This window comes from Acanthisitta chloris, unplaced genomic scaffold (assembly GCF_000695815.1).
Source record: "Acanthisitta chloris isolate BGI_N310 unplaced genomic scaffold, ASM69581v1 scaffold7508, whole genome shotgun sequence".
NCBI classification, from domain to species: domain Eukaryota; kingdom Metazoa; phylum Chordata; class Aves; order Passeriformes; family Acanthisittidae; genus Acanthisitta; species Acanthisitta chloris.
The window spans coordinates 58,413-79,503 of NW_008687527.1; the positions used below are offsets into that span (position 1 = coordinate 58,413).

At 41.9% G+C, this 21,091-nt stretch overlaps 1 protein-coding gene across 1 annotated transcript; it reads left to right on the forward strand.

The window, feature by feature from the left end:
- The first annotated feature begins 2,872 nt into the window (after positions 1-2,872).
- LOC103807885 (protein-glutamine gamma-glutamyltransferase 6-like) lies at positions 2,873-17,548 on the forward strand. The gene is made up of 13 exons (XM_009080633.1): positions 2,873-2,879; positions 5,623-5,796; positions 6,521-6,760; positions 7,234-7,352; positions 8,443-8,571; positions 9,790-9,967; positions 10,753-10,888; positions 11,167-11,270; positions 12,111-12,353; positions 12,993-13,325; positions 14,272-14,429; positions 16,144-16,277; positions 17,395-17,548. Exons 1-13 carry the CDS (start codon positions 2,873-2,875, stop codon positions 17,546-17,548), a joined length of 2,109 nt encoding a protein of 702 aa, XP_009078881.1.
- Positions 17,549-21,091: the final 3,543 nt, after the last annotated feature.

Below are 21,091 nucleotides of genomic sequence, written 5' to 3' on the forward strand. Positions count from 1 at the left end.
TGTGATGGAATCAATCTCCACTTTCAGCATTAACATGGCAAGACATTCTCCTCTGTATAGGAACAGTGATGACAAAGGAACTTGCCACAAAAAAATTGGTGACCTCTCACATTGCAATAGGATCAAGTCTCCTGCTTTCACAGTGCTTAATTTAGTCTCTAATTATATTTCTTTTCCCCCCCTTGATTAAAAAAAAAAAGGAGCCTTTTCTTCATAGAAATAGTTTCACTGTTCTATCAAATCTCATTCTGTTAAGCTCCTGTTTCGACTTCTCCATCAGATAAACAATACAGTCTCTATTCAACCACATTCTAATTATCAGCAATAAATAAAAATCATTAACTCTACCGCTTTGTAATGGATTGTACATTCCACGGAAGTATTATGAGAAAACACAAGACTGAGAAAAGTTTTTTCTTGATTTCACAATACCCTAACCTAAAAGGGCAGAACATTTCCTCCACTGTTCACCCAATTTCTGTGTTTTGTGACACCTCTAACTCTGTGAATGGGGTAAAAAAAAGCCTATGACAATATTTCTATAGCCTGTGGGCCTAGGCCTGCCACAGAGTGGAGAACACAAGCACATATTCAAAACTAACTAAATTCTTAGGTGGCCTGACAGAGTCCCAAACACCACAGAGCACAGGAGAGTCTTACATTAATGTGGCAGCACAGCAACACAAGATAACTAACACTTTTTGCCCACAAGTGTAAGTTCACTGAAGACAAGGAACATGTTTGTCTTCAAAACTTCCCCACATAGGTCATTCATGGGCAGCCCCAACTGAGAATCACAGAATATTCCAGAATATTTAGAGCTGGAAGAGACCCACAAGGATCATCAAGTCCAACTGCTGGCCCTGGACAGGACATCCCTAAAAATAACACCATGTCCCTGAAAGCATTGTCCAAATTCTTCTTGAGGTCAGGCTTGGGACTGTGCCCACTGCCCAAACACCCTCTGGGGAAGAACCTTTGCCTAACATCCAGCCTAAACCTCCCCTGACACAACTTCAGGCCATTCCCTTGGGTCGTGCACTGGTTGCCAGAGAGCAGAGATCAGTGCTGTCCCTCCACTTCCCCTAGTGAGGATGCTGTACACAGCAATGAGGTCTCTGCTCAGTGTCTCCTCCAAGCTGAACAGGCCAACTGACCTCAGTCACTCCTTGTGTGGCTTCCCCTCAAGGCCCTTCACCATTCCTTGCCCTCCGTGCCTGTCGCATTGTTTGTAGACAGATGCCTCTGTTGTGGGTTCCCAATCCCAACGTTTCCAGGTGCCAGATCTCACCTGAAACACACTTGGAAGTAGCTGGAAGGATTCCCTATTACTGCAAGTGCTTCAGCCTCTCCAGGGCTGCTGGGGCAGGTAACGACTGACCAGGCACAGGAACCCCCAGGTCACACTCCAGAGTAGGATGTGAAACAATCATGGTGGGAAAACAGTTCTGCCAAGCCTGAAGATTTATATTTGTGTGGTCTATGAGTAGTTTAAAGCAGAATTAATAAGGGCAAAACCCAGAACCACAGAGCTGTTAGGAGTTGTGGATATAGACATCTTTTGTCTGACAGGTGATAATATTTCAGGGGGTCTGAGGCATCCAGACATAACCACAAATTCTTACTGAAAAAAACCACACAAGGAACCATAACAAAAATTTAGATAATTTGTTTAAAACGTGCATATAAACTGCAGGCAATTATTTTGCCTTATTTGTTCCTGCCAATCTTGATATTGATGTGGAAACAAAACAGAAAACAGAACAGAAAGAGGCACAGTGTAGAGGGGAGAAAAATAAGGGATCATCTCTTCTCCCCTGACACTCATCACACCTCATCACAGTCCACTGGAAGGTCAGAGCAGTGTGAAACCTACTACAGGAACACATTGGCAGGGCATGTTTCTAGATAAAGCATAGCACAGGATGAGGGAGGAGAGAGCTGCACCAGAGGAGAAGAGAGCACCTGTAATTAGAGTGGGCAGTGCTCCCTCCAGAAGAGCAGCTCTGTAGTTTCCTCCAGGGCCCAACTCACAAAGCTATGCCAAATAGCTGCAGAGAAACTATGTACAAGTATTATGAACACCAAACTATAAAGAAAGAAGACATTAACCACTTCTCTTTATGTAAGAAGTCCCTGATGCACAGGTGACTGCACAACAAAGGCCTCTCCACAGGATGCATTGCTTCCTACAGAAGAAGTGAAGATTATAGGGAATCATGTCAGGAACAGATAATGAGAATGCCATAAGATTACTGGAATGCTTCCAGGAAAGAATAAATTATATGCAGTTATGTGAAAAATCTTCAGGTGGACCTGTCTTAAAAGCCACCCAAAAATTGGGACAAAAAAGGTACTGAGTGATAGTAAAGCTAATTATTACCAATCTACTTAGATCACTCCATGTCCTGAATAGCCAAGCTGTATGATAGTTATATTTATCCATACTAACCCTCTGTAAACAGTCTCCAAAAACCTAAACTAACACAAACCAAATCATCCAAAATGAAGTTCTTCTGTCTATTTAAGATTACATTTCCTTCATTAGATCCAATTTGGGATTTTTTTCCTCTCTAAGACACCAGAATACCGATTATCATCTTTCCTCAGTCATTTACCAGTTCTAAATAAGCATAATTGGATTCAAGATTGTGCAATTAAATCAGTCATCAGTGGATGCTCACGTAGGACATCACTACAAAAACAGTAACTACCAACCACAAGTCACACCCAGTTTGTATAAACTCCAGCCTGGTCCAGTCCTGAGCCTTTCATTACTCGTGCTGGTGGAAGAGGATTTAGAGAATTCTTGCACACTTTTGTATCCATAGTCTGAACTTCGCACAAGTGTGGAAAAGAAGAAGGAAACCACATGGCAGGTAAGCTGCAAACAGCCTGATGGCTCCAGACATCACTCTGCCAATCCAGACGAGTGATATTTTGCTGAGGAAACAAGAGAAATTACATCTAGTTGTTCTCTCAGCAACTTAGCCCTTTTTAGGTTAAATGCATTTAAGGGTTATTCTACTAGAACTGATTTTATATTTTCTTGTTTTTTAATGTCATGGGCCTTGAACATATTCTTCTTTCCTATAACACAGAGTAAAAAAAAAAAAAGAGTAAGAAAATATTTTTCTATCATATCAATTAACTACTCCATCCAGTGCTTCTGCAGACATTTAATCCACACTGGTGGGTAGTGACTTGGGCATCAAATTGCCACATGGAAGTCCCAGGCTCTAAATCAAGTGATGTCTGGCCTCAGACAGGTCACTTGGTGGTCTCTGGACTCCCACATTCCCCTCCCTACAGAGGGGCTATGTCACCCTGTGAGCTGCTTTGTCCGAGGGCAATCCCAGTATCTGTGGTGTTCCAGTTGCTCTCACTCTTGTGCTGGCTGGGAAGATCTCTAGTTAGACAGAGGTGTCGTATAATACACACACAGAGGCTATAGCCAAAGACATTTTTCTGTTGTATCTTCAGCTTTCAGTCAAAGGCAAAGAGAACCCTGTGAGTATGATGATCAGCATTTCCAGCAGTGACCACCAACTCCACAGGATTTTGGTTCTGAGCATGCTGCCCGTGTCTGCCCATGAGAGGACAGACACCCAAACAAGGTTTTAGAAGTTGGTTCAATTGTACACTGGCAAAATGATTGAAAATGTTTTTATAACAGACAGTGAAAGCAGAAAAAGATGATATTTAAATTGAAACTGTGAAGATCAAACCAAGTACACATGGACAAAAGACTGTTGTTAGGCTTTAATTGTGCTCTTGCCCAATATATAAATCATTTTTTGCTGATCTCCTGCACATTAACTAGAAACATCTGTGTAGTCATGGACTTTGCAAGGCAAATCAAACTATTAATGCAGCAAATTCTTAGAGTGAACCAGTGCTAGCTACATCCTCCTTTGTCCTTCCTACTTCTCCACACATTCCCTCTTATTCTGTTGGACATCTTCTGTTTGCCTGTGACCTTCCACTCTGAAAGTCTCTAGCAGTACTATTAAGGTCCTTAAACATCTCACTAGCATCAAGCCCATGGCTCAGTTGCCAATAAACCTTATATGCATTACATTTTTGCTTGCAGATGTGAAAATGCTCTTAGTTGTCTGCACAGCTATCAGTGCACAGCTAACGCTGCGTGTGCTCCCTGTCCCTGGACATTGAGCTTGCATGACACACATGGGTGAAGTGCAGCAAGGCTAACTCACTTCTTTACAACCCCCAAACCCAAATATCCTTCAGAAACACATTGTAAGTCACTCCTAAATTAGAGGACTGGATATTAGGACTGCAGGTTCCTTTCAATTACGCATATTTAAGGCAGGAAAATAAAGCGATGATGCAATCGAGACACTTTCTAGACACTGAACATCATGTGACTCAAACATCAAGCTCCTGCCCATGGAATTTTTGTCTCCAGATGATGCACCTGAAGCAAGACCCTCACCTGCAAATGCTTATGGTCACAGACTACAGGAAAGCCACTTGCTCCAGGTCCTTACTGCAGGCTCAGAAATGCACACACACATTCACATTTCTTCAAAAAAGCTGAGAAATGATTACAATTATGATTTCATCAAGCCTTCACAGAACATAACTCCATGCTGCAAACACAGCAGAAAACTCAGCTCCCACCCTTTTTCTACAGTAGAACCTATAGATTCCTCAGATATGAATCACTTTCCAAGCAATTCAAGGTGGTGCCAAGCCAAGTTCAGTGAAATGATGCAAATGTTGCTTACAGCACCATTAGTCTGCAAAGGGTTAACATGCTGTAGTCATGGTAGCAAACTTTCTTCAAGTTAAACTCCTCTGGAATATCCTACCGGGAAATGGCACTTTCCAAACACGTGTTTGCATAGAGGCATCTGTATTTGTTCTGCTTTGTTTTTGTTTGTTTCAGTGGGTTGTTTTTTTAATTCATCAAGGAACAAGAATAGTTGAAAGCTTTTGTAATCTGTGCTTCCGTGCCCCATTTTCAAAGCAACCCACAGCACTGCCTCAAGATATGCCACTCCTAATGCTACTGTCTGTCCTCTGCTGGTTATCTTTTCCCAGCAGAGTGAGAAATAACACCCAACTTCAAGCAACAAGCCTGTAAATTACCTGAGATACAAGATACTTGAAAAGATAAAGTGCAAGTTCCACAATGAGGATACTAACCTTCTAGTCATCATCTGCCACACAGAGCTCCCAGAATCAGGCATGCACTTGCTCATGAGAGCTTTAATACTTCTCTCTGTACATCTAGAAAGCATGCTGGGAACCAGAGAGCCCCACAGGCAAAGAGCAGGGGCAAGGTGGAACTGAAAAGCCTCTTCAAACTTGAACAAAGTCTTATCTAAATACAGCAGGTTTTGACTTTTTTAAAAATCAAAGGTGAATTCTCTGGTTTTGCTCTTTCTGACAGCTTCCTGCAGATAAGGTATTTTAGCTGTTCCTCTAACTCACTGTTTCTTTGACATTTTTAATAACAGGGGATTTTTCTCCTTTCCCAGAGCACACAATGCCAGCTATATATAAATATAACAAAATTACTACATTAGACATGATGAAAAGATGTACAAGTTCAAAGGCAAATGTTTTTAATTAACGTGCCTTGTATCTTTCTAGCCCCGAAAATAACAAGTGTCAATTGGCAATCCAAACTAAATAAGGCTGCACATCACACCTCTGATTACAGCAGCACAAAAGCAATCCTGAGGAGAGGACAAGCCTTCAGCATCACTCTGAACCTCAAAACACCAGTGCAGCCTTGGGACAGCTTCACCTTTATTGCAAGCACAGGTAATTTCCCCATGGCACTCACCTCATGTCCAAGTGATTCCAGCTCCAAAACACTGGTGCCTTATAGGTCTGTGTGGTCCACTCTTGAATCATTAAGCTTTGTCCTGTGTCATTGAGGATTCATTGTCCTTTTAGGCTTAGGAACTCCCATTTTAAAGTTTGACATGTACCTTAAGGCAACAGAAGGTTAAGGTAATAATTAATAGGGAGGTAGGAGCCATCCTCATTCTAAAAACAAATCTGTGTCTGTGCTTTTAAGGACCTACCTATGATACTGCAAGTCATCTTCCTGCTGCTCCCTAAACATACTGCACCTCTACCTCTCACAGACCACCATCCCCAGTCAGTCTCCTCCCTTTATGCTCTACTTCAGCCCTTTTAAAATCCTCTTGATTAACTTCACCTGTTCCCTATTACTAGACCAGCCTCCATGACCCCAGTCATCACACTCCTCTCTGTTTGCATCTCCCCAAAAGTCTCCTCCAAAAAATTTTCTAGGTAGCTCCTAACTCTTCATGAGATGCCTATTAAAATGTGTGGCCCGTCCTGCCTACGTATTTTTGCACTGTCAAGTTTTCAGGACAACAGGCTTGCCTCCTCCCTTGCCTGGAGTGATTATATACTTTTGATCTGATAACCCACAATCTTTCAGTGTGGGTTTCCCTGCCCCAGTTTGTCACTCACAGCTGCCATTCAGCACTGCTGTGCCCATTCTCTCTGGCAGGACCATCTCCAGCAGAATCACAGCAGACCAAGGCCATATTCACCCTTTCTGAGGAGGCTGAGTGTGGCTGGAGTGCAGCCCGAGAGCCTGGTGAGCCTGACTGCATGAACATCACCATCCTCAGCCCAGCCGACGCTGTCATTGGGCGATACAAACTCAAACTCCAGATTGTTTCTGGGAACAAGGTCTCTTCAAAATCCCTTGGCCAGTTTGTGCTACTCTTCAATCCCTGGTGTCCAGGTATGCTTTCATGCATCACATCCTTCAAATAACTCACTGTCTCAGTCAGGAAAACTGTGTGTCACAGTACAGTCTGTACCTGACAGCCACAGCTACAGAAAGATTTGGAGTTTTTGCTCAATATCAAGGATCAGGTTTTTGCCCCTTCTTCAGTGCTGCGAAGCATCAAAGACCCAGAGTCCTGCTTGTAGGATAAGAAATCAGAGGTAGGAAATATTCCAAGTAAACCAAAAAACATCTGCCAGTAAGAAACATCCTGAGATTAGTGAAGGGACAGGAGCACAGTCAGTTGTGCTCAAAGGAATTTCAGGTTTATTTCGTTCACTCTCTAACTGAACACAGAGGTGTAGCATGAGTCCTAAGCCTGACTGCACAGGCAGCTTGCCATGTCCCCTGGAACTCCCCTCTAAGTGAGAGCTTCAGCTGCAGCAAAACAATTCCCTTTCAGCCAGCAATTCTTGTTCTGCTCTTAGATGATGATGTCTACATGGCTAAGGAAAAGGAGCGAGAGGAGTATGTCCTGAATGATAGTGGAATCATATTTCAGGGACTGGAAAAAGATATTCAAGAAGAAGCTTGGAACTATGGACAGGTAAAGAGCATCACCTATTTCAGAACTCTCAAAATAACAATGTGGGTAAATAGGCTCTTGAGGTGAGAGACTCAATCTCTCATACTATAAGAGCAGAGCATTCCTTGCTCACTTCAGATTTTCTTGCAGATATGTATTATAGCAGCATCAGGGTCATTTCCCCTGTCTGGTATATGCTAAGACAGAAATAAAAGAACCAAAGATAATTCTGATTCTATTTTACCTGTTACACAGACTGGTGAAATTGTACTTGGCTTTTTGACCCTTGTAAAAGGCAAAGGAAGCCACTAGGTAATGTGAGGCCAGTACATGGATATATTTACACAGTTGGTTCAGTAATGGGGCAGAAGACACTAGAAGGATATCCCAAATCTACTCAACTACAACAACGCAAGTTGGAATTTTTGAAAATCGGTTTGGACCTCCAAGAGTAACTGTGGCAAACACAGTCAGAACTACAGCCCATCTGTAGTCTCATAGCCATCCCACAACTCACAACCAGCAGTTGCAGACAGCATTTCTGTTGATCCTCCTGATGGCTGTGGCTGCTTTGCACTGATAAATGAAACACAAACAGAGCTCCTTTCTGTCTCTGAGATCAAGTGACCTCCTTCCCTGGCCACATCCACACAGCAGAGCACTTGGGCCTTCTCTGGGCCCAACACAGTGTCTCTGTGACCCTGATCCACGATAATAATTTTTTGTGGGTTTCTTTCAGTTCAGATCCTCTGATACAAGGTGCAGAGAGCCCATCAGAGTCAAGTTTTCATAACAGCAGGTAACTATAGGGGCACAGCAGGATGTGGTAGGGTGTGACACCTGCTGAGCCAGCCCTGCAGTGGTCTTGTCTGCTCCACGAGGCCATGTAATGTCTTTGTGAATGAATGCCAATGGCCACAGCCCCACACCATGCTCACAAACATCTTGTCTTCAAACTACTGTGGAGAGTCAGCAGCCTAGTGCTTATGTTTTCTTCTTGGCCCTGTTTTCTTTAACAGCACAGAAAGTGCTAGAAGAAGCCAAATAGGTGGGCAGTTATCCTTGTGTTGGTTTACTTCTGCCTTTAACATATTGCTTGCTTTGATTTCAGTTTGAAGAGGATATCCTTGATATCTCTCTGGCTATACTGGATCGGAGCCTGAACCACCGGGAAGATGCAGCTGCTGATGTATCCAACCGCTGCAGCCCTGTCTATGTGAGCAGGGTTGTCAGTGCCATGGTAAAGTCATCAGTCACTTACAGCTGGGCAAAGCTCTTGCTAAGCAGCCCTCAGGGCTTGAGTGTGAATGCCTCAGTGTTTTATAGGAGTAGCTAATGGTTCAGCAAAAAGTAGCTACAAAAGAGGTAAAGTGGAGATTCATTCTCAAAGATAAATACCCAGAGAGTTTAATTTACCTTCTTCCCAAGGTTTTGTTCATAACTGAAGGAAAGTTTCCAATAAGTGTGGGAGGACATTGAATCTCAGGTGTATTTTCCTGACAGATTTTCGGTCCATTAGATCTTCTCACTAATTTGGAAAGGCTGTGTCTATTCTGAAATCACTTGCTAAGTTTTTCCAACACCAAGAGAAGAATGAAATATTTTGGAAAACCAGTGCTGGTATGGCTGTATTTAATGTGTGTGTTTAGTGTTCTTTGTTTGGTGAGGCCTTTCTGCATTTCCTTCAGCAAATAGGCACAACTTCTTAGCTCACACCCATCCCCACAAACGCATGGATGCACCACGAGGCAACACAATTTTCCAGTTTAAAAATGCTACATTCCTTACCACATTCCTTAGCTGACATTCCTCCTTTATAGCTATATTTTCAGCCTTTTCAGACAGCACTCACTTCAGGCAACTCCAACTTCAACATGAAGTAGACAACTCTACTTAGATTAACAAAATTACTAAAAGTATGAATACTTGATGGAAAAAACCACAAAATTTACTGTTTTCTGTCCCACCACACGTGACACTTAAACAGGGATCTACACTGGATGTACACAAATATATGCAACCACAGTTAACGAGTTTGAACAAGCTGTGTGTCCTATGTGCAGATTTGCAACAAATGCACACTCAGAGGAAATATGGACTTCCCAAGACTTCCTATATATACATATATATAAACAACCTGTGTGAGCCAATACTGAATGCACAGTCTAACAGTTTTGTGACACGAGGAGGTGAAATAGATCAATGAAACAGAGAAAATGTAAACAGCTCAATACACTTGGGAGAGCCTGTACTGCAAACAAGGCAGCTTTGAAACATCAGACTCTACAGTCTGATCTGGGTTTGGTCCAATCATGGCACTTAAGCAGATAAATTCTAAGATTCAAATACTGTGTCCCATCACTCAGCTAATGGTACCCACAGGGAGACTTCTGACTGTTTTTCTCTCTCTCTCTTTTTTGTGAATATTTTAATTCTCTCATGGGAAGGACTCTTTCAGGTTAACAGCAATGATGAGAAAGGAGTGGTGGAAGGGAAGTGGACTGGGAAGTATCGCTCAGGAACAAACCCCCTGCAGTGGAGTGGAAGTGTGAGCATCCTTCGCAAGTGGTACAGGACGAGGTACAGACCTGTCCGGTATGGCCAGTGCTGGGTCTTTGCAGGAGTCACATGCACAGGTACACATGGAGGGGTGGAGAATGCCATCAGAAAGGAAGCTCACTGTAAGTTCTGTAGGTTGAATTTTCTGGCATTATTGTTGGAGCTGTTTCAACTTTGACAGTGAAGAAACATACGAAGGGTTGTTTTCTTCTACTGTAAACAGTCACAGGTTCTAATACTGCACCCTAGTTTTGGGAGTAATCAAAGAAAAATCAAAGTGATTTGCCAGGTTGGGCTGGTGAAAAGAGCAATGTTTCCTGTTTCAAAGCTAGGATTCAAAGAAAACCAGTGCTCTTTTAAGTCTATCTCCTCACAATGCCAATTTTCTACTGTTGTGTCTTACTGGTGACACTAAACCAAGCCACAATTCTGTGGACTGTAAAGGGAGCTGAAGTCAGGAAAGTGTTTCTTACTAGCAGTTTCCACTCAGAGGTGCTCTGAGACACAAGAACTTTGGGGAAAATACAATATAAAAATAATGCAGTTGAGAGGGATATCTCAGGAAGTAAGAGGAAAAAGAAGCAAGTAACAGAGGAACAAATAGAGGGGAAATGGGAGATAAAACAGGATGAAGAATCAAAGTTTAAAATAAATGGATGAATCTAACTCTTATTCAAAAGGACTTGGCAGCTAAGAATGTCACATGAGTGGAAGTGTCTTCTAAGGAATTGTCACAATTACTGTGACTTCCATCACATCTGAGGGTTTGTTTCCCCACTGAAAACATACACTGGACAGAAAATGTCTTTCTAAATGTCTGTAAAATATGTTTACAGAACTTTTATGGTATCGTATATTGCAGTACTGAGATGCTTGGGAATACCTACTCGTGTTATTACAAACTTCAACTCTGCCCATGACAAGAATATAAATCTGAGTATTGATAAGTATGTTGACACTTCTGGAAAGACTCTGCACTTGAGTGAAGACAGTGTGTGGTAAATATACACATCTTCTTAATAGTTCTTCCATTACATTCCTCACTAATTGAACTGAATTCTTGACGCTGCAATGAATTATTTTCCTTTTAACATTTCTTTTCTGTAACATCCCAAAATTTCTCACAGATCTGAACACAAAAAGCTGGCAAAGAAGGGGAAAGGTACTCGTGTAAGGAACCAGCAGCTGCTCTCTCTGCAGAGATTTTCATTCACTTGATTTGAATTATTTTTTGCACTGTATGATTCAGGTATTCCATATTCTACCTCCCTTGCAGGAATTTCCATGTCTGGAATGAAAGCTGGTTCATTAGAAGAGATCTTGGCTCCTTTTATGATGGATGGCAGGTTCTGGATGCAACACCCCAGGAAAAAAGCAAAGGTAATACTGTTGTAAATATACAAACCCTGCAGATAGTGTTACTCCTAAAGATTTCTACAGACATTTCAGGACAACTCTCTGTCTATTCCCTGAAGATGTAGCATTAATTTGGCTGCACAAGAAAAACAACACCCACATCAGTCTCAGTAGGCAGCTTTTCTGTCAGCCTCTGGAATGCCTACCAGCATGCCAATCTTTTATTTTTCCTGATTCTCTGCCTCCACAAAAGTCAGCACATATTAAGTTCTCTTACCACATTAAGCAGCTTGCTAACGAGTAAACAGTGTGGATGATCCATGCCCAGCATTTGGGATCACACTTAGGCTCTGCTAATACAGACACAACTTCATTGATCTGGTTTGAAGACATCCATGAAAAGACTTCTTTCTTTGGCCATTTAAACCCCATCAAACTCCAGATAAACTGCTTCTCATTTCCCATGACTCAGTTTAACAGATTTAGTTTCCTGGATCTTGTCAATGCACACACAGCACTGGTGACTCCCATCTCCTAAGTCTGACTGTACTTCTGACTCGGCTCATATCCTCTCCTTTCATTACACAGCTTTGCATACAGCCTTGCAGGCTTTGGAGGGGAAGAACAGTTCACACATCATATCATAAGAAGCTTTAGGTCTCCCTAACAACCTCCTCTGTGATCCTACCTTTTGATAGGAAGTGCATGTGGAATTTCTGGACATGTTCTCACCATAAGACACAGAAACACTTCACCTGACCCAAATATGTCTTTGGAGTGATTGCCTCTCCCTCTTGCTGTCAGCATGAGGATTTGTGCTCTTTTGCAAGAGGCAGTTGTTTAACTTCTCCCTCTCTAATACAGGCATATACCAGTGTGGTCCTGCCTCCACCAGAGCCATTAAAGAAGGGGATGTGGACCTGGATTATGACAGCCCATTTGTGTTTGCAGCAGTGAATGCTGACTATGTTACTTGGATTTACCATAGCAAGAAAAGAAAAGAGAGAATTTATTCTGATACTAGGAGGATTGGAAAATGTATCAGTACCAAAGCAGTGGGAACCAACTCCCGTGTGGATGTCACTGCTAATTACAAATATCCAGAAGGTAAATTCTTCACTACAGTTTTCTTGCCATTGATGATCAGAAGTGAAAAGAATTTAGGCCTTCTTGGACTAAGCACTGACTTAAATTCTTTACTTCTTCTGGAGCAAAGTAATTGTGAATTTTCAAAGTCTTAGGGCTCCTTGTCAGCTGATAATGATTCAATATTGCCTTTGTGACCCTTGATGAAATACAAACGTATTCAACACTAAGTCAAAGCTACTTCTGTAAAATTTTCTGCCCCAGCTGGTGAGTGTTTCTGTTGTGACATGCAGCTATAGCCATTCTGGAGAGTTGTCTGGGGACAATTTCTGCAAAAGGTTTTTTTCACCCTTCTTAGTTTCAGAGGAGATGGCAATTGCTCCAGCTTATGCAGAGCTGAGCTCTCCCAGGACTTACCATTCCACTGCCCACAGCTTCTAAGGGGTGCCCATGATCAGCCACCTGAAGCTGACAGGCAGGTTTTACTTTCCACCCTTCATGGCCATGTATATTTTGCCTTTGTGTCTAAATTAGCATTTAGGTTAGACCTCACTTTTCCCTCTTGATCTGAGCTTTCCTAAATTTCTGATGTCAATCATGGCTGCACTGCACTATATCCAGTGTGCACAAGATCTCTGACCACATTATCTTTCCAAGCAGGATCCTTGAAAGAAAGGAAGGTGTACAAAAAAGCACTGAAGCTGCTTGGTGTGAGAAGAACTGGGAAAAAACCTAAAATTACAAGACCTCGAAGACCATTTTCAAGGCCAGGGAGACAACCTGCACAAACCCCCAGCATCTCAGGGAAGCTGAGCCTTGATGAATCTCCTGTAATTGGCCAAGACATCCTCCTTACCTTGGCACTCAGAAACTTGATCTCAGATTTCAAGACCATAAAGGTTAAACTGAGGGCTTCAGCTGTTCTCTACACAAGAAAACCAAAGGCAGATATTTTGGAGCTGTACAGAACTATTAAACTTGGATCTGAAGAAGGTAATTTTAATTTTATTACAGCTGTTATTACAGGGCAAGACATAGCTTTGGTTTGTGGTCAAATCACACCTCCCACAAACAGCTGGAGGTCAAAGCTGTTCAGGGGAAGAGAAACACATGTATTTGTCTTGTCTTAAGCATTTGCTTTTGGGCAGTGTCAGAAAAGATCCTGAGGTGGGTGACCTTTCCTCTGACCCATCACAGCCACCATTCTGCTCCATTATGACCTTTTTTGCTGAGAGTGACTAAGAGACATACACTGGAGCCTACTTAGTTACCAGCTCCCCAAAAGCAAAGTATAAAGACAGATTAAAGGGGGAAACACAAGTCTAGGTCTTTCACAGCAGTACACCAGTAACTACCAACTGCAGGAAGAGCTGTGCTACCTGCAGAGAATGACCTCTGTGCTGCTGTTACAGGGACAGTGCTGAAAATGAGACATGTAGCACAGCTGAATAGAACTGCCCTCCCAAGTTAATACAAACACGTTAGAACGCTTTCTACTGTTCCAGCAGTAGATGAACATTTTTCTCAATGTACTGAGATCACTGGCCCAGAGGCTGTGGCTGTGCACCCTCTGCAAGGCAGGGGCTGACAGCTGCAGCAGCAAGGGCATTTAAACCAACCCAACTTTCCACTTCTGCCCTTCTGCAAGGAAGGAGCATGAAATGCCCAGGTTCAGATAAATGTAAAAACCGCCAGCAGGGATTGCCTCGTGTATCCATCCTCAGGCCTGTCCAGCTACTGAACTGTACCTGATCATTTAGTGTTTTATGTGAATGTAAGTAGAAGTTAGCACCATTCCTGTCTATTGGTGTCAACACCCACAAATGGTTGGCCCCAGGGTGGTAACGTTCTTGCTCCTTAAAATACAGGAATCTTACAGATAACTGGTACTTGGGGAAAAAAAGAAGAGGGGGAAATTTTGTTTCCATTTTCATTCCAGCGAAAGAGATTTCATTCAGGATCTCCTATTCCCAGTACAAAAACTCTCTGATGGATGACAGGAAGATCCTAGTGACTGCTGTGTGTCAAACCAAAAAGGGAGCCTCACTTCTCATTGAGAAGGATATTGTCCTTCAGGATCCTTTTCTCACCATCAAGGTAAAAGCTAGTCCCCTCTGTGACCCTTGAGACGTGTTGAGAAGAAGCAACAAGAATTCCTACTCCATCTGCTCCTCATGGGAAGGAGTGTGGGAAGTGAAATCCTGCCTGAAGGTGATTGGATCTTGTTGCTCTAGTAATAGGCCATATACCACAAGTGAAATGAAACACACTAAGGAAAGGCAAACCTTTCCATGGCATAGCTGTGCTGTGGTAATCTTGCCAGTGCTTGCTAACATGGCAGTGATAGAGTTGTCAGTGTTAGGAGAGGTACAAGGTAAGCTTATCGACAGAGAGACAGGCAGAGGGACAGAGAGCTACAGAGAAATCTAGTCTGTGTTTAGGCCTCCTCTTTGTTAGGGAAGTCTGATCAGTCTCTTCCTGTTTATTTAGGAAGACTGATTTTTACCAAACACACCTTCACTGAGCAGCTGATAATGCCTGGGGCTGTGAGGCATTACTCCCTCACAGTAATAATTGAATATTACTAATATTCAAGGAAGTTCTTCCACTGTATCAGGAAAGGTGTTTCTTTTCACCTTCTGTAGCACCTTCTCAAATGATTAACTAGAACTGGAGGCTTTTTTTCTTCCCACTTCAGACTGACATTTGACAAATGCACAGGGAATAAAAAGCCGTTCTTAGCCTATAGGAAAGACCATACTCTGTGTTTGCCCAGGGCCAGTCCTGGGTTTGCATAGTCCATCACATCCACATAAACGAGTTTAACTGGTTTTGGACAGCACATCCACATGTTTTATCACACATGGGATCAAGTGCTGTCTGCCTATCATACTGTAAACAGCACAGAGGGAGTATGGTAATTTGCAGTCTTTCAGAGCCTCCAGACTAGATTTGTTACCCCAAACCACTCTGTGAGTAGCACACAGGAAAAAAAAGGTTACACACAAGAGAGAAAAGTTTGCATTTTTGTAGGTGTGGCGATTTCTGAATAGCAAATTCTATCGAGACTTTGTAAGAAGTCTCTGTGCTGTGTCATGCAAATAACAGAGTCAGTTTATGTAGGCCAGGCTTGGATTAAATGCCTTCAATCTAGTGACTAAGTTTTAAGAAGCATTTATGTTTCTTCTCTATAAACAGTCAGTAATAGTGAAATGCAGTTGACATGATGCACTTCTCCATTATGGTAACTAATACTACATTATCTACAAAGATAACCAGATATGTCAATTCTACTTTATCTCAGTCAAATTAAGGTAATGAATATGTTTATTTGCTAATTTGTATTCTATTTTTGCCTGAAACACCACAATTCCCCTCTCTCTCACACCTCCCATGCTCTCTAATCCTAAACCTTTCATTTAGCCTAACTAAAGCTAATGTTATTTCACTGCCTCCAGCAGTTAGCCATATATGCTAAGTTAATTTTTGTGTTCTCATTCTGGTTTTGCTCCATCAAATATCACATACTGTGCTATACATAACACCATACACTGACCTAGAGAAAAAGTCAGGACTAAATGACAGATTCTACAGCAGTTGATTGTTTCTCAGCCACACTGGGTGGCTGATAAAAGGCTGATTCAAGGCTGAACTCTGATGCCCATAAACATACACATGTATTAATTTCTGGCTCCTTCCTGTCCAGGAGATCCTAAGACAGTAAGTGATTTGCAAAGGGAGTGAAAAGAGAAAAGCATGAGAAGGATGTGAGATTAATGCCATGGCTGAGCAGAATGTTTTCTCTTGGTAGGTCCTTGGCCCAGCAGTGGTACATGAGCCTGTCAATGTGGAGGTGACATTTACCAACCCACTGTCTGACGTGGTGACAGATTGTGTGCTGAGGGCTGAAGGCAGTGGCCTGCTCAGAGAGCAGCTCCGAATCAAGTATGTAAATATTTCTGGCTGATAACTCATCCATTTTGGTGAGAAATCTGGAGTTCTTGAAAAGATTCTGTCAACCTTATGACTTCAGTTTGCACAAACCTTACACAAAACACCACTGTGCCAGTACCCTCTGTAGTAAGTTGGAGGTTTTTACACCTCACTTGTCAAGATTTGAACTGCAGAATGCAGAAGTGATTGATTTTAATGGCAGTGTGTAACTCAATGCTGTACTTAGTGAATCAAAAAAAAAGTACAACTTTCTTCTTTTTGGGGTTTGCAAAAGGAAAACCAAACAATCCTTGAAAGATGAGAAAGTGACAATTTTTTTAAACTTCAAGTATTAAATTACTACAGAGCCAAGAGGTGCACTGTAATCAAATGTCTTTAACAAGTGTCCACTGATATCATACCTGTAAAAAATTGTTCTCCCATTTCCATGGTTATGTTTTAAAAACATTTTTACTAGTCTCAAAAATATTTATGCTGCAGAAGTTTGCACCAAGAAATGATGAGAAGAAAACAAACAAACAAAAAAGGATAACAAAATGTGGATAATGATGCAAATCACTAAGGTTTCACTTATATTGAATCCAAAATACGGGTCTAAATACTGACCTTGAACCTTGAGAGGTCTCATCAGCATTGGTTTCACTCAGTTTCAGGACGTCCTCAGAGCAGAGAGATTCTTTTCCCCAGTCTCTCTGTTTCCACTTTCCTGGATGGAAATATGCAGGAGCATATCTAGAGTCCTATAAATGCTGTGTGTGGAAGGCAATACACAGAGCTGGACTTCAGCCCTTCTAAAGAATATCTTTCTGATCATTCCTCAGGCACTCAATACCTTTTGACTTCAGGATACAACCCCTAATACTCTCTCACAGGTTGAGAACTGCAACTGTTCCACCACATTCACTACAGCTTGATTAGCTCCTCAATGATAGTGTTGTGGGGGCTGTGAACATGGGAAGTTATGTCCACCTGTGCCAGGAGCACACAAACACAGCAGCCACTTACTCTGACTATTCCCTTCCATACTGTTTTCGATCTGGGGATTCTGAAGAATATACAGCAAGATATTTTCAGTTGCTTGAACACACAAATGTATTCTCTCTTTCAGTGTGGCAAGAATGGACCCCATGGAGAGTTCAACAGTCCAATTTGAAATCATTCCCTACAGGAGTGGCACCAGGCAGCTTCAGGTGGACTTGGTTTGCATCCATTTCTCAGACATTAAGGGATTTGTGATGCTTGATGTGGCTCCTGCTGAGTGATATAACCTGTACATCGGTTCAGTTTTGTCTGATTATGAGGCTGGTGCAGTGTTCATATGTTATTATGACTGGGAGCACAGAAATGCAGATGATTCAGCCAAATAAAGTGATGTAATATGAACAGAAGATAATAAAAAGGTACTACACACTACCCTGTAAGGACAGAGTCATCTTTTTCATTCCCTAACCTGTTTTATGGATCTTCATGCATAGAATTAGTAGTGGAAATCATTATATAATTTAACTTGAAGGAGAGGATCAAGTGTGATGGTTTTCATCATTAGAGCCTGTAGCAATAATAGCAACTAGATTTCTAAGGAACAGAATTTAAAATCACTGGGTTTATAAGCTTCACGGAATGTAATTTAACTAGCATAGCATCATAGAATGGTGTGAATTGGAAGGGAACTTAAGGACAATCTCATTCCAACCCTCTGCCATGGGCAGGGACACCTTCCACTTGATCAGATTGCTCCAAGCCCTGTCCAACCTGTTCTTGAACTTTTCCAGGGAGGGTGCAACCACAGCTTCACTGGGCAACCTGTGCCAGTGCCTCACCACCATCACAGGGCAGAATTTCTTTCTAATATCCAATCCAAACCTGCCCTCATTCAGCTTAAGGCCATTCCCCCTAGTCCAATCACTCCATGCCCTTGTGAAAAGTCTCTCTCCAGCCTTCTGGAAGGTGCTATAAGGTCTCTCTGAAGCCTTCCCTACTCCAGGCTTATAGTCACTAAATATGTTTTATTCAGTAATAGCCAAACTACTATCCAAATAGTTGACATAATTAAATTCTAGAATTAATTTTATCATTCAATCTTATTACTAGAAGGAAAACACAGCAAAAAGACATGGTAGTGTTACAGAAGGACTCTCTTCTCATGGCTGGAAAAACGAGGAGCTATTCAATAATGAATACTCTTTGATTCACAGTTTCCCTGTCCAGACTGTGATTTAATCATATGATAAAGTATAAATAATGAACTATTTGGCAAAGAAATGACCAAGGGTAACAGTAAAAAAAGCAGAGAAAAGAAGGACTTGACTCTTTGACTAAGGAGTGGATACTAGAGCATCTGAAATAGTAACAGGTTGGAATAGCTGTTCCTGAAAACAGGAATGATGCAGAACATCATTAAACAGTAAATAGGTGATCTGTCACCTGGACTGAGACACATTTATGTACACATAGAGCTCCTTACACATGCACAGGTGTCTCAAAATGCCCAGAGCTCTTTCTGGATGAACTAAATGAGTGAATGAAACTCCTCCAAGGACAAAAGGATAAATCATAACCACCAACCTGACTGAGACCAAAACGCATTATGTTTCCATCACTGAAACATTAGAGTTGAGCAGAATGCAAATTTTCATGTATACACATCTTAGAAATTCACCTCCTCATCCAGCCTCAATTAACACTTCCTCAGTTGGCTCTGCCAGGAAAAAAAAGGTGCCAATTTGGAAGATTTATTGCAGGAGAAACTGACTGAACTATCACACTGGTCCCCAGCAAAGGACCCCAAACTGTATCCTCTTCCTTGGAAGCTGCAGCAATTGCCTCAGAGTATTTACAAAGGATTTGCTAAACATAAATCTGCTTAAGGCAGATCATCATTCATGAGGAAGACAATGAGCCACCCATATCTAAATCCCAGCACTGCATCCATTCATTCCTTGCAAAGTTAACTAGCCAAAATAGCAAAGATATGAATATTCCTAAGAGATAATTTGTTCTTCACCTCTTGACACCTACCATTGTCCAGCAATGCTGGCCCAACTTCCCCCAGAAAGAATGTTCCATGGACACAAACTGACCCTGTGACACAGATTAAACTGAGGTCTCATTTAAATTTCTTTGATTTAAAGCCAACAAAATCTTCAAAACATGCAAACTCCTATTTTATTATGTCAATTACAATATTTTGCCACCCACACATATACTTAGAGGGGATGTGGAAGCTTGTTAAAACTAGTCAGCCCAGAGAGACTGGAATGAAGGTTGAAAAGGACACACACACATACACACAGGAATTGAGATTTCTCCAGGCAAAGGAGAGGGGAATAAGTAGCTTTGTACCTATCAATTAAGTCTTGCAGGATCTTGGAAAGTCAGGGTAGGCAATTGTCCACTACCCTCAGAAAAGGCCTTGAGGTAGTGATGCTATTTCACAAAATCTCATTAAATCTTGCAAGAATGCAGACTGTCATTACATTTTACACACAGTACAGCCAAACCATTCAAATTCCTTCAGTATTCCTTCTTAAATAAAATCCAGGCAATTATTTCAGACAGTGTTTGTCACACGAGCTTGGAATGACCTCATCCTAATTAACTGCCGGTAAGGAAGCCTCGTGTGCCCAGGAAAATCAGCCATAAAGCCTGTGCCAAGCTCCAAGCTTTGCAACACTCCTTGGGTTTTCACAGTGTCAGCTTTTCCCTCTGCCCCCAGCAACCACACCCAGCTCAGACTAAGTGTGAAAATGCAGATCTGGCCAGTGCCGGGTACTGAAACCCATTCTTCCTGCATGAGACATGACAACTGTTCAATTAAATTAATGATTATTACAGGGAAAAACATGTAACTGCCTGAGGAAGGATTTAAATAGCTTTTGTCAAACCTACAATCTTTACACAGCCCTTGTTGAGAAGTCAGTGGGAATTGGTGGAGTAAAATACAGCTAATTATCACTATTTTTCTTGACAAATATGCAGTGTAAATGTGAGCATGCCCAAAAGGCTGACCCAGACAGCCCTCGTTCCTGTCTGATCACTCCAAAAATCCACTGAGCACTAGCTGATCTAACACATTCACACTATGAATTGGTCTTGTAATAAATTACTTGGTTACAGGACTCAAAGGTGTACTAAAGTTTTCAGACAACACTAAACTGGGAGGAGCTGTTGACTTCCTCGAAGGCAGAGAGGCCCTGCAGAGACCTTGGCAACTCTGAGGGCTGGGAAATCACCAGCTGTATGAAGTTTAACAAGGGCATGTGCAGGATGCTGGGACAAGGCAGCCTTGGATGTACATACAGACTGGGGACAGGGGGTTCACTCTCACCAGATGGAATGCCAGTATCAGCATTTGAACACTGCATGTCTTTTTTTTGTATGTTAACCTTTTCAATGGGCGTTTTTAACCTGTTTCGGGTAATAAAAGCTACAAAGGGATACTAACTAACTGTTCACAGCTTACAAAGTACATCCTATGTAGCAAACATTACTTGCAGTTGCCCATCTGACCAAGAGATGGTACTATGGGTATGCACAGCCATTACAAGGCAGTGCTGATGGGATCAATATCTGCTTGTGTTGAAACCACTCTGATTTAGAGGGTCATAAACACATCTATATACTGCAAAGGTGCATTTAAGAACACTGATCATACAAAGAAAGTCACAAGCTTGAGCACAATCAATTGGTTTACAATTTTCAAACACTTAAAGAGCACAAATCAGTCATCATATACTATGTTTAGCCCTTCAGATAAAAACCAAGTTCAAGAAATGCTAAAATCACACATATTTGACATTGAAAAC

Bases quoted from the DNA above. Each gene is read 5' to 3' on its own strand.
- LOC103807885 (XM_009080633.1), top strand. The intron at 8,572-9,789 runs GTAAAGTCATCA...GGACTCTTTCAG, and splicing joins GCAGGGTTGTCAGTGCCATG to GTTAACAGCAATGATGAGAA. The intron at 11,271-12,110 runs GTAATACTGTTG...TCTCTAATACAG, and splicing joins ACCCCAGGAAAAAAGCAAAG to GCATATACCAGTGTGGTCCT.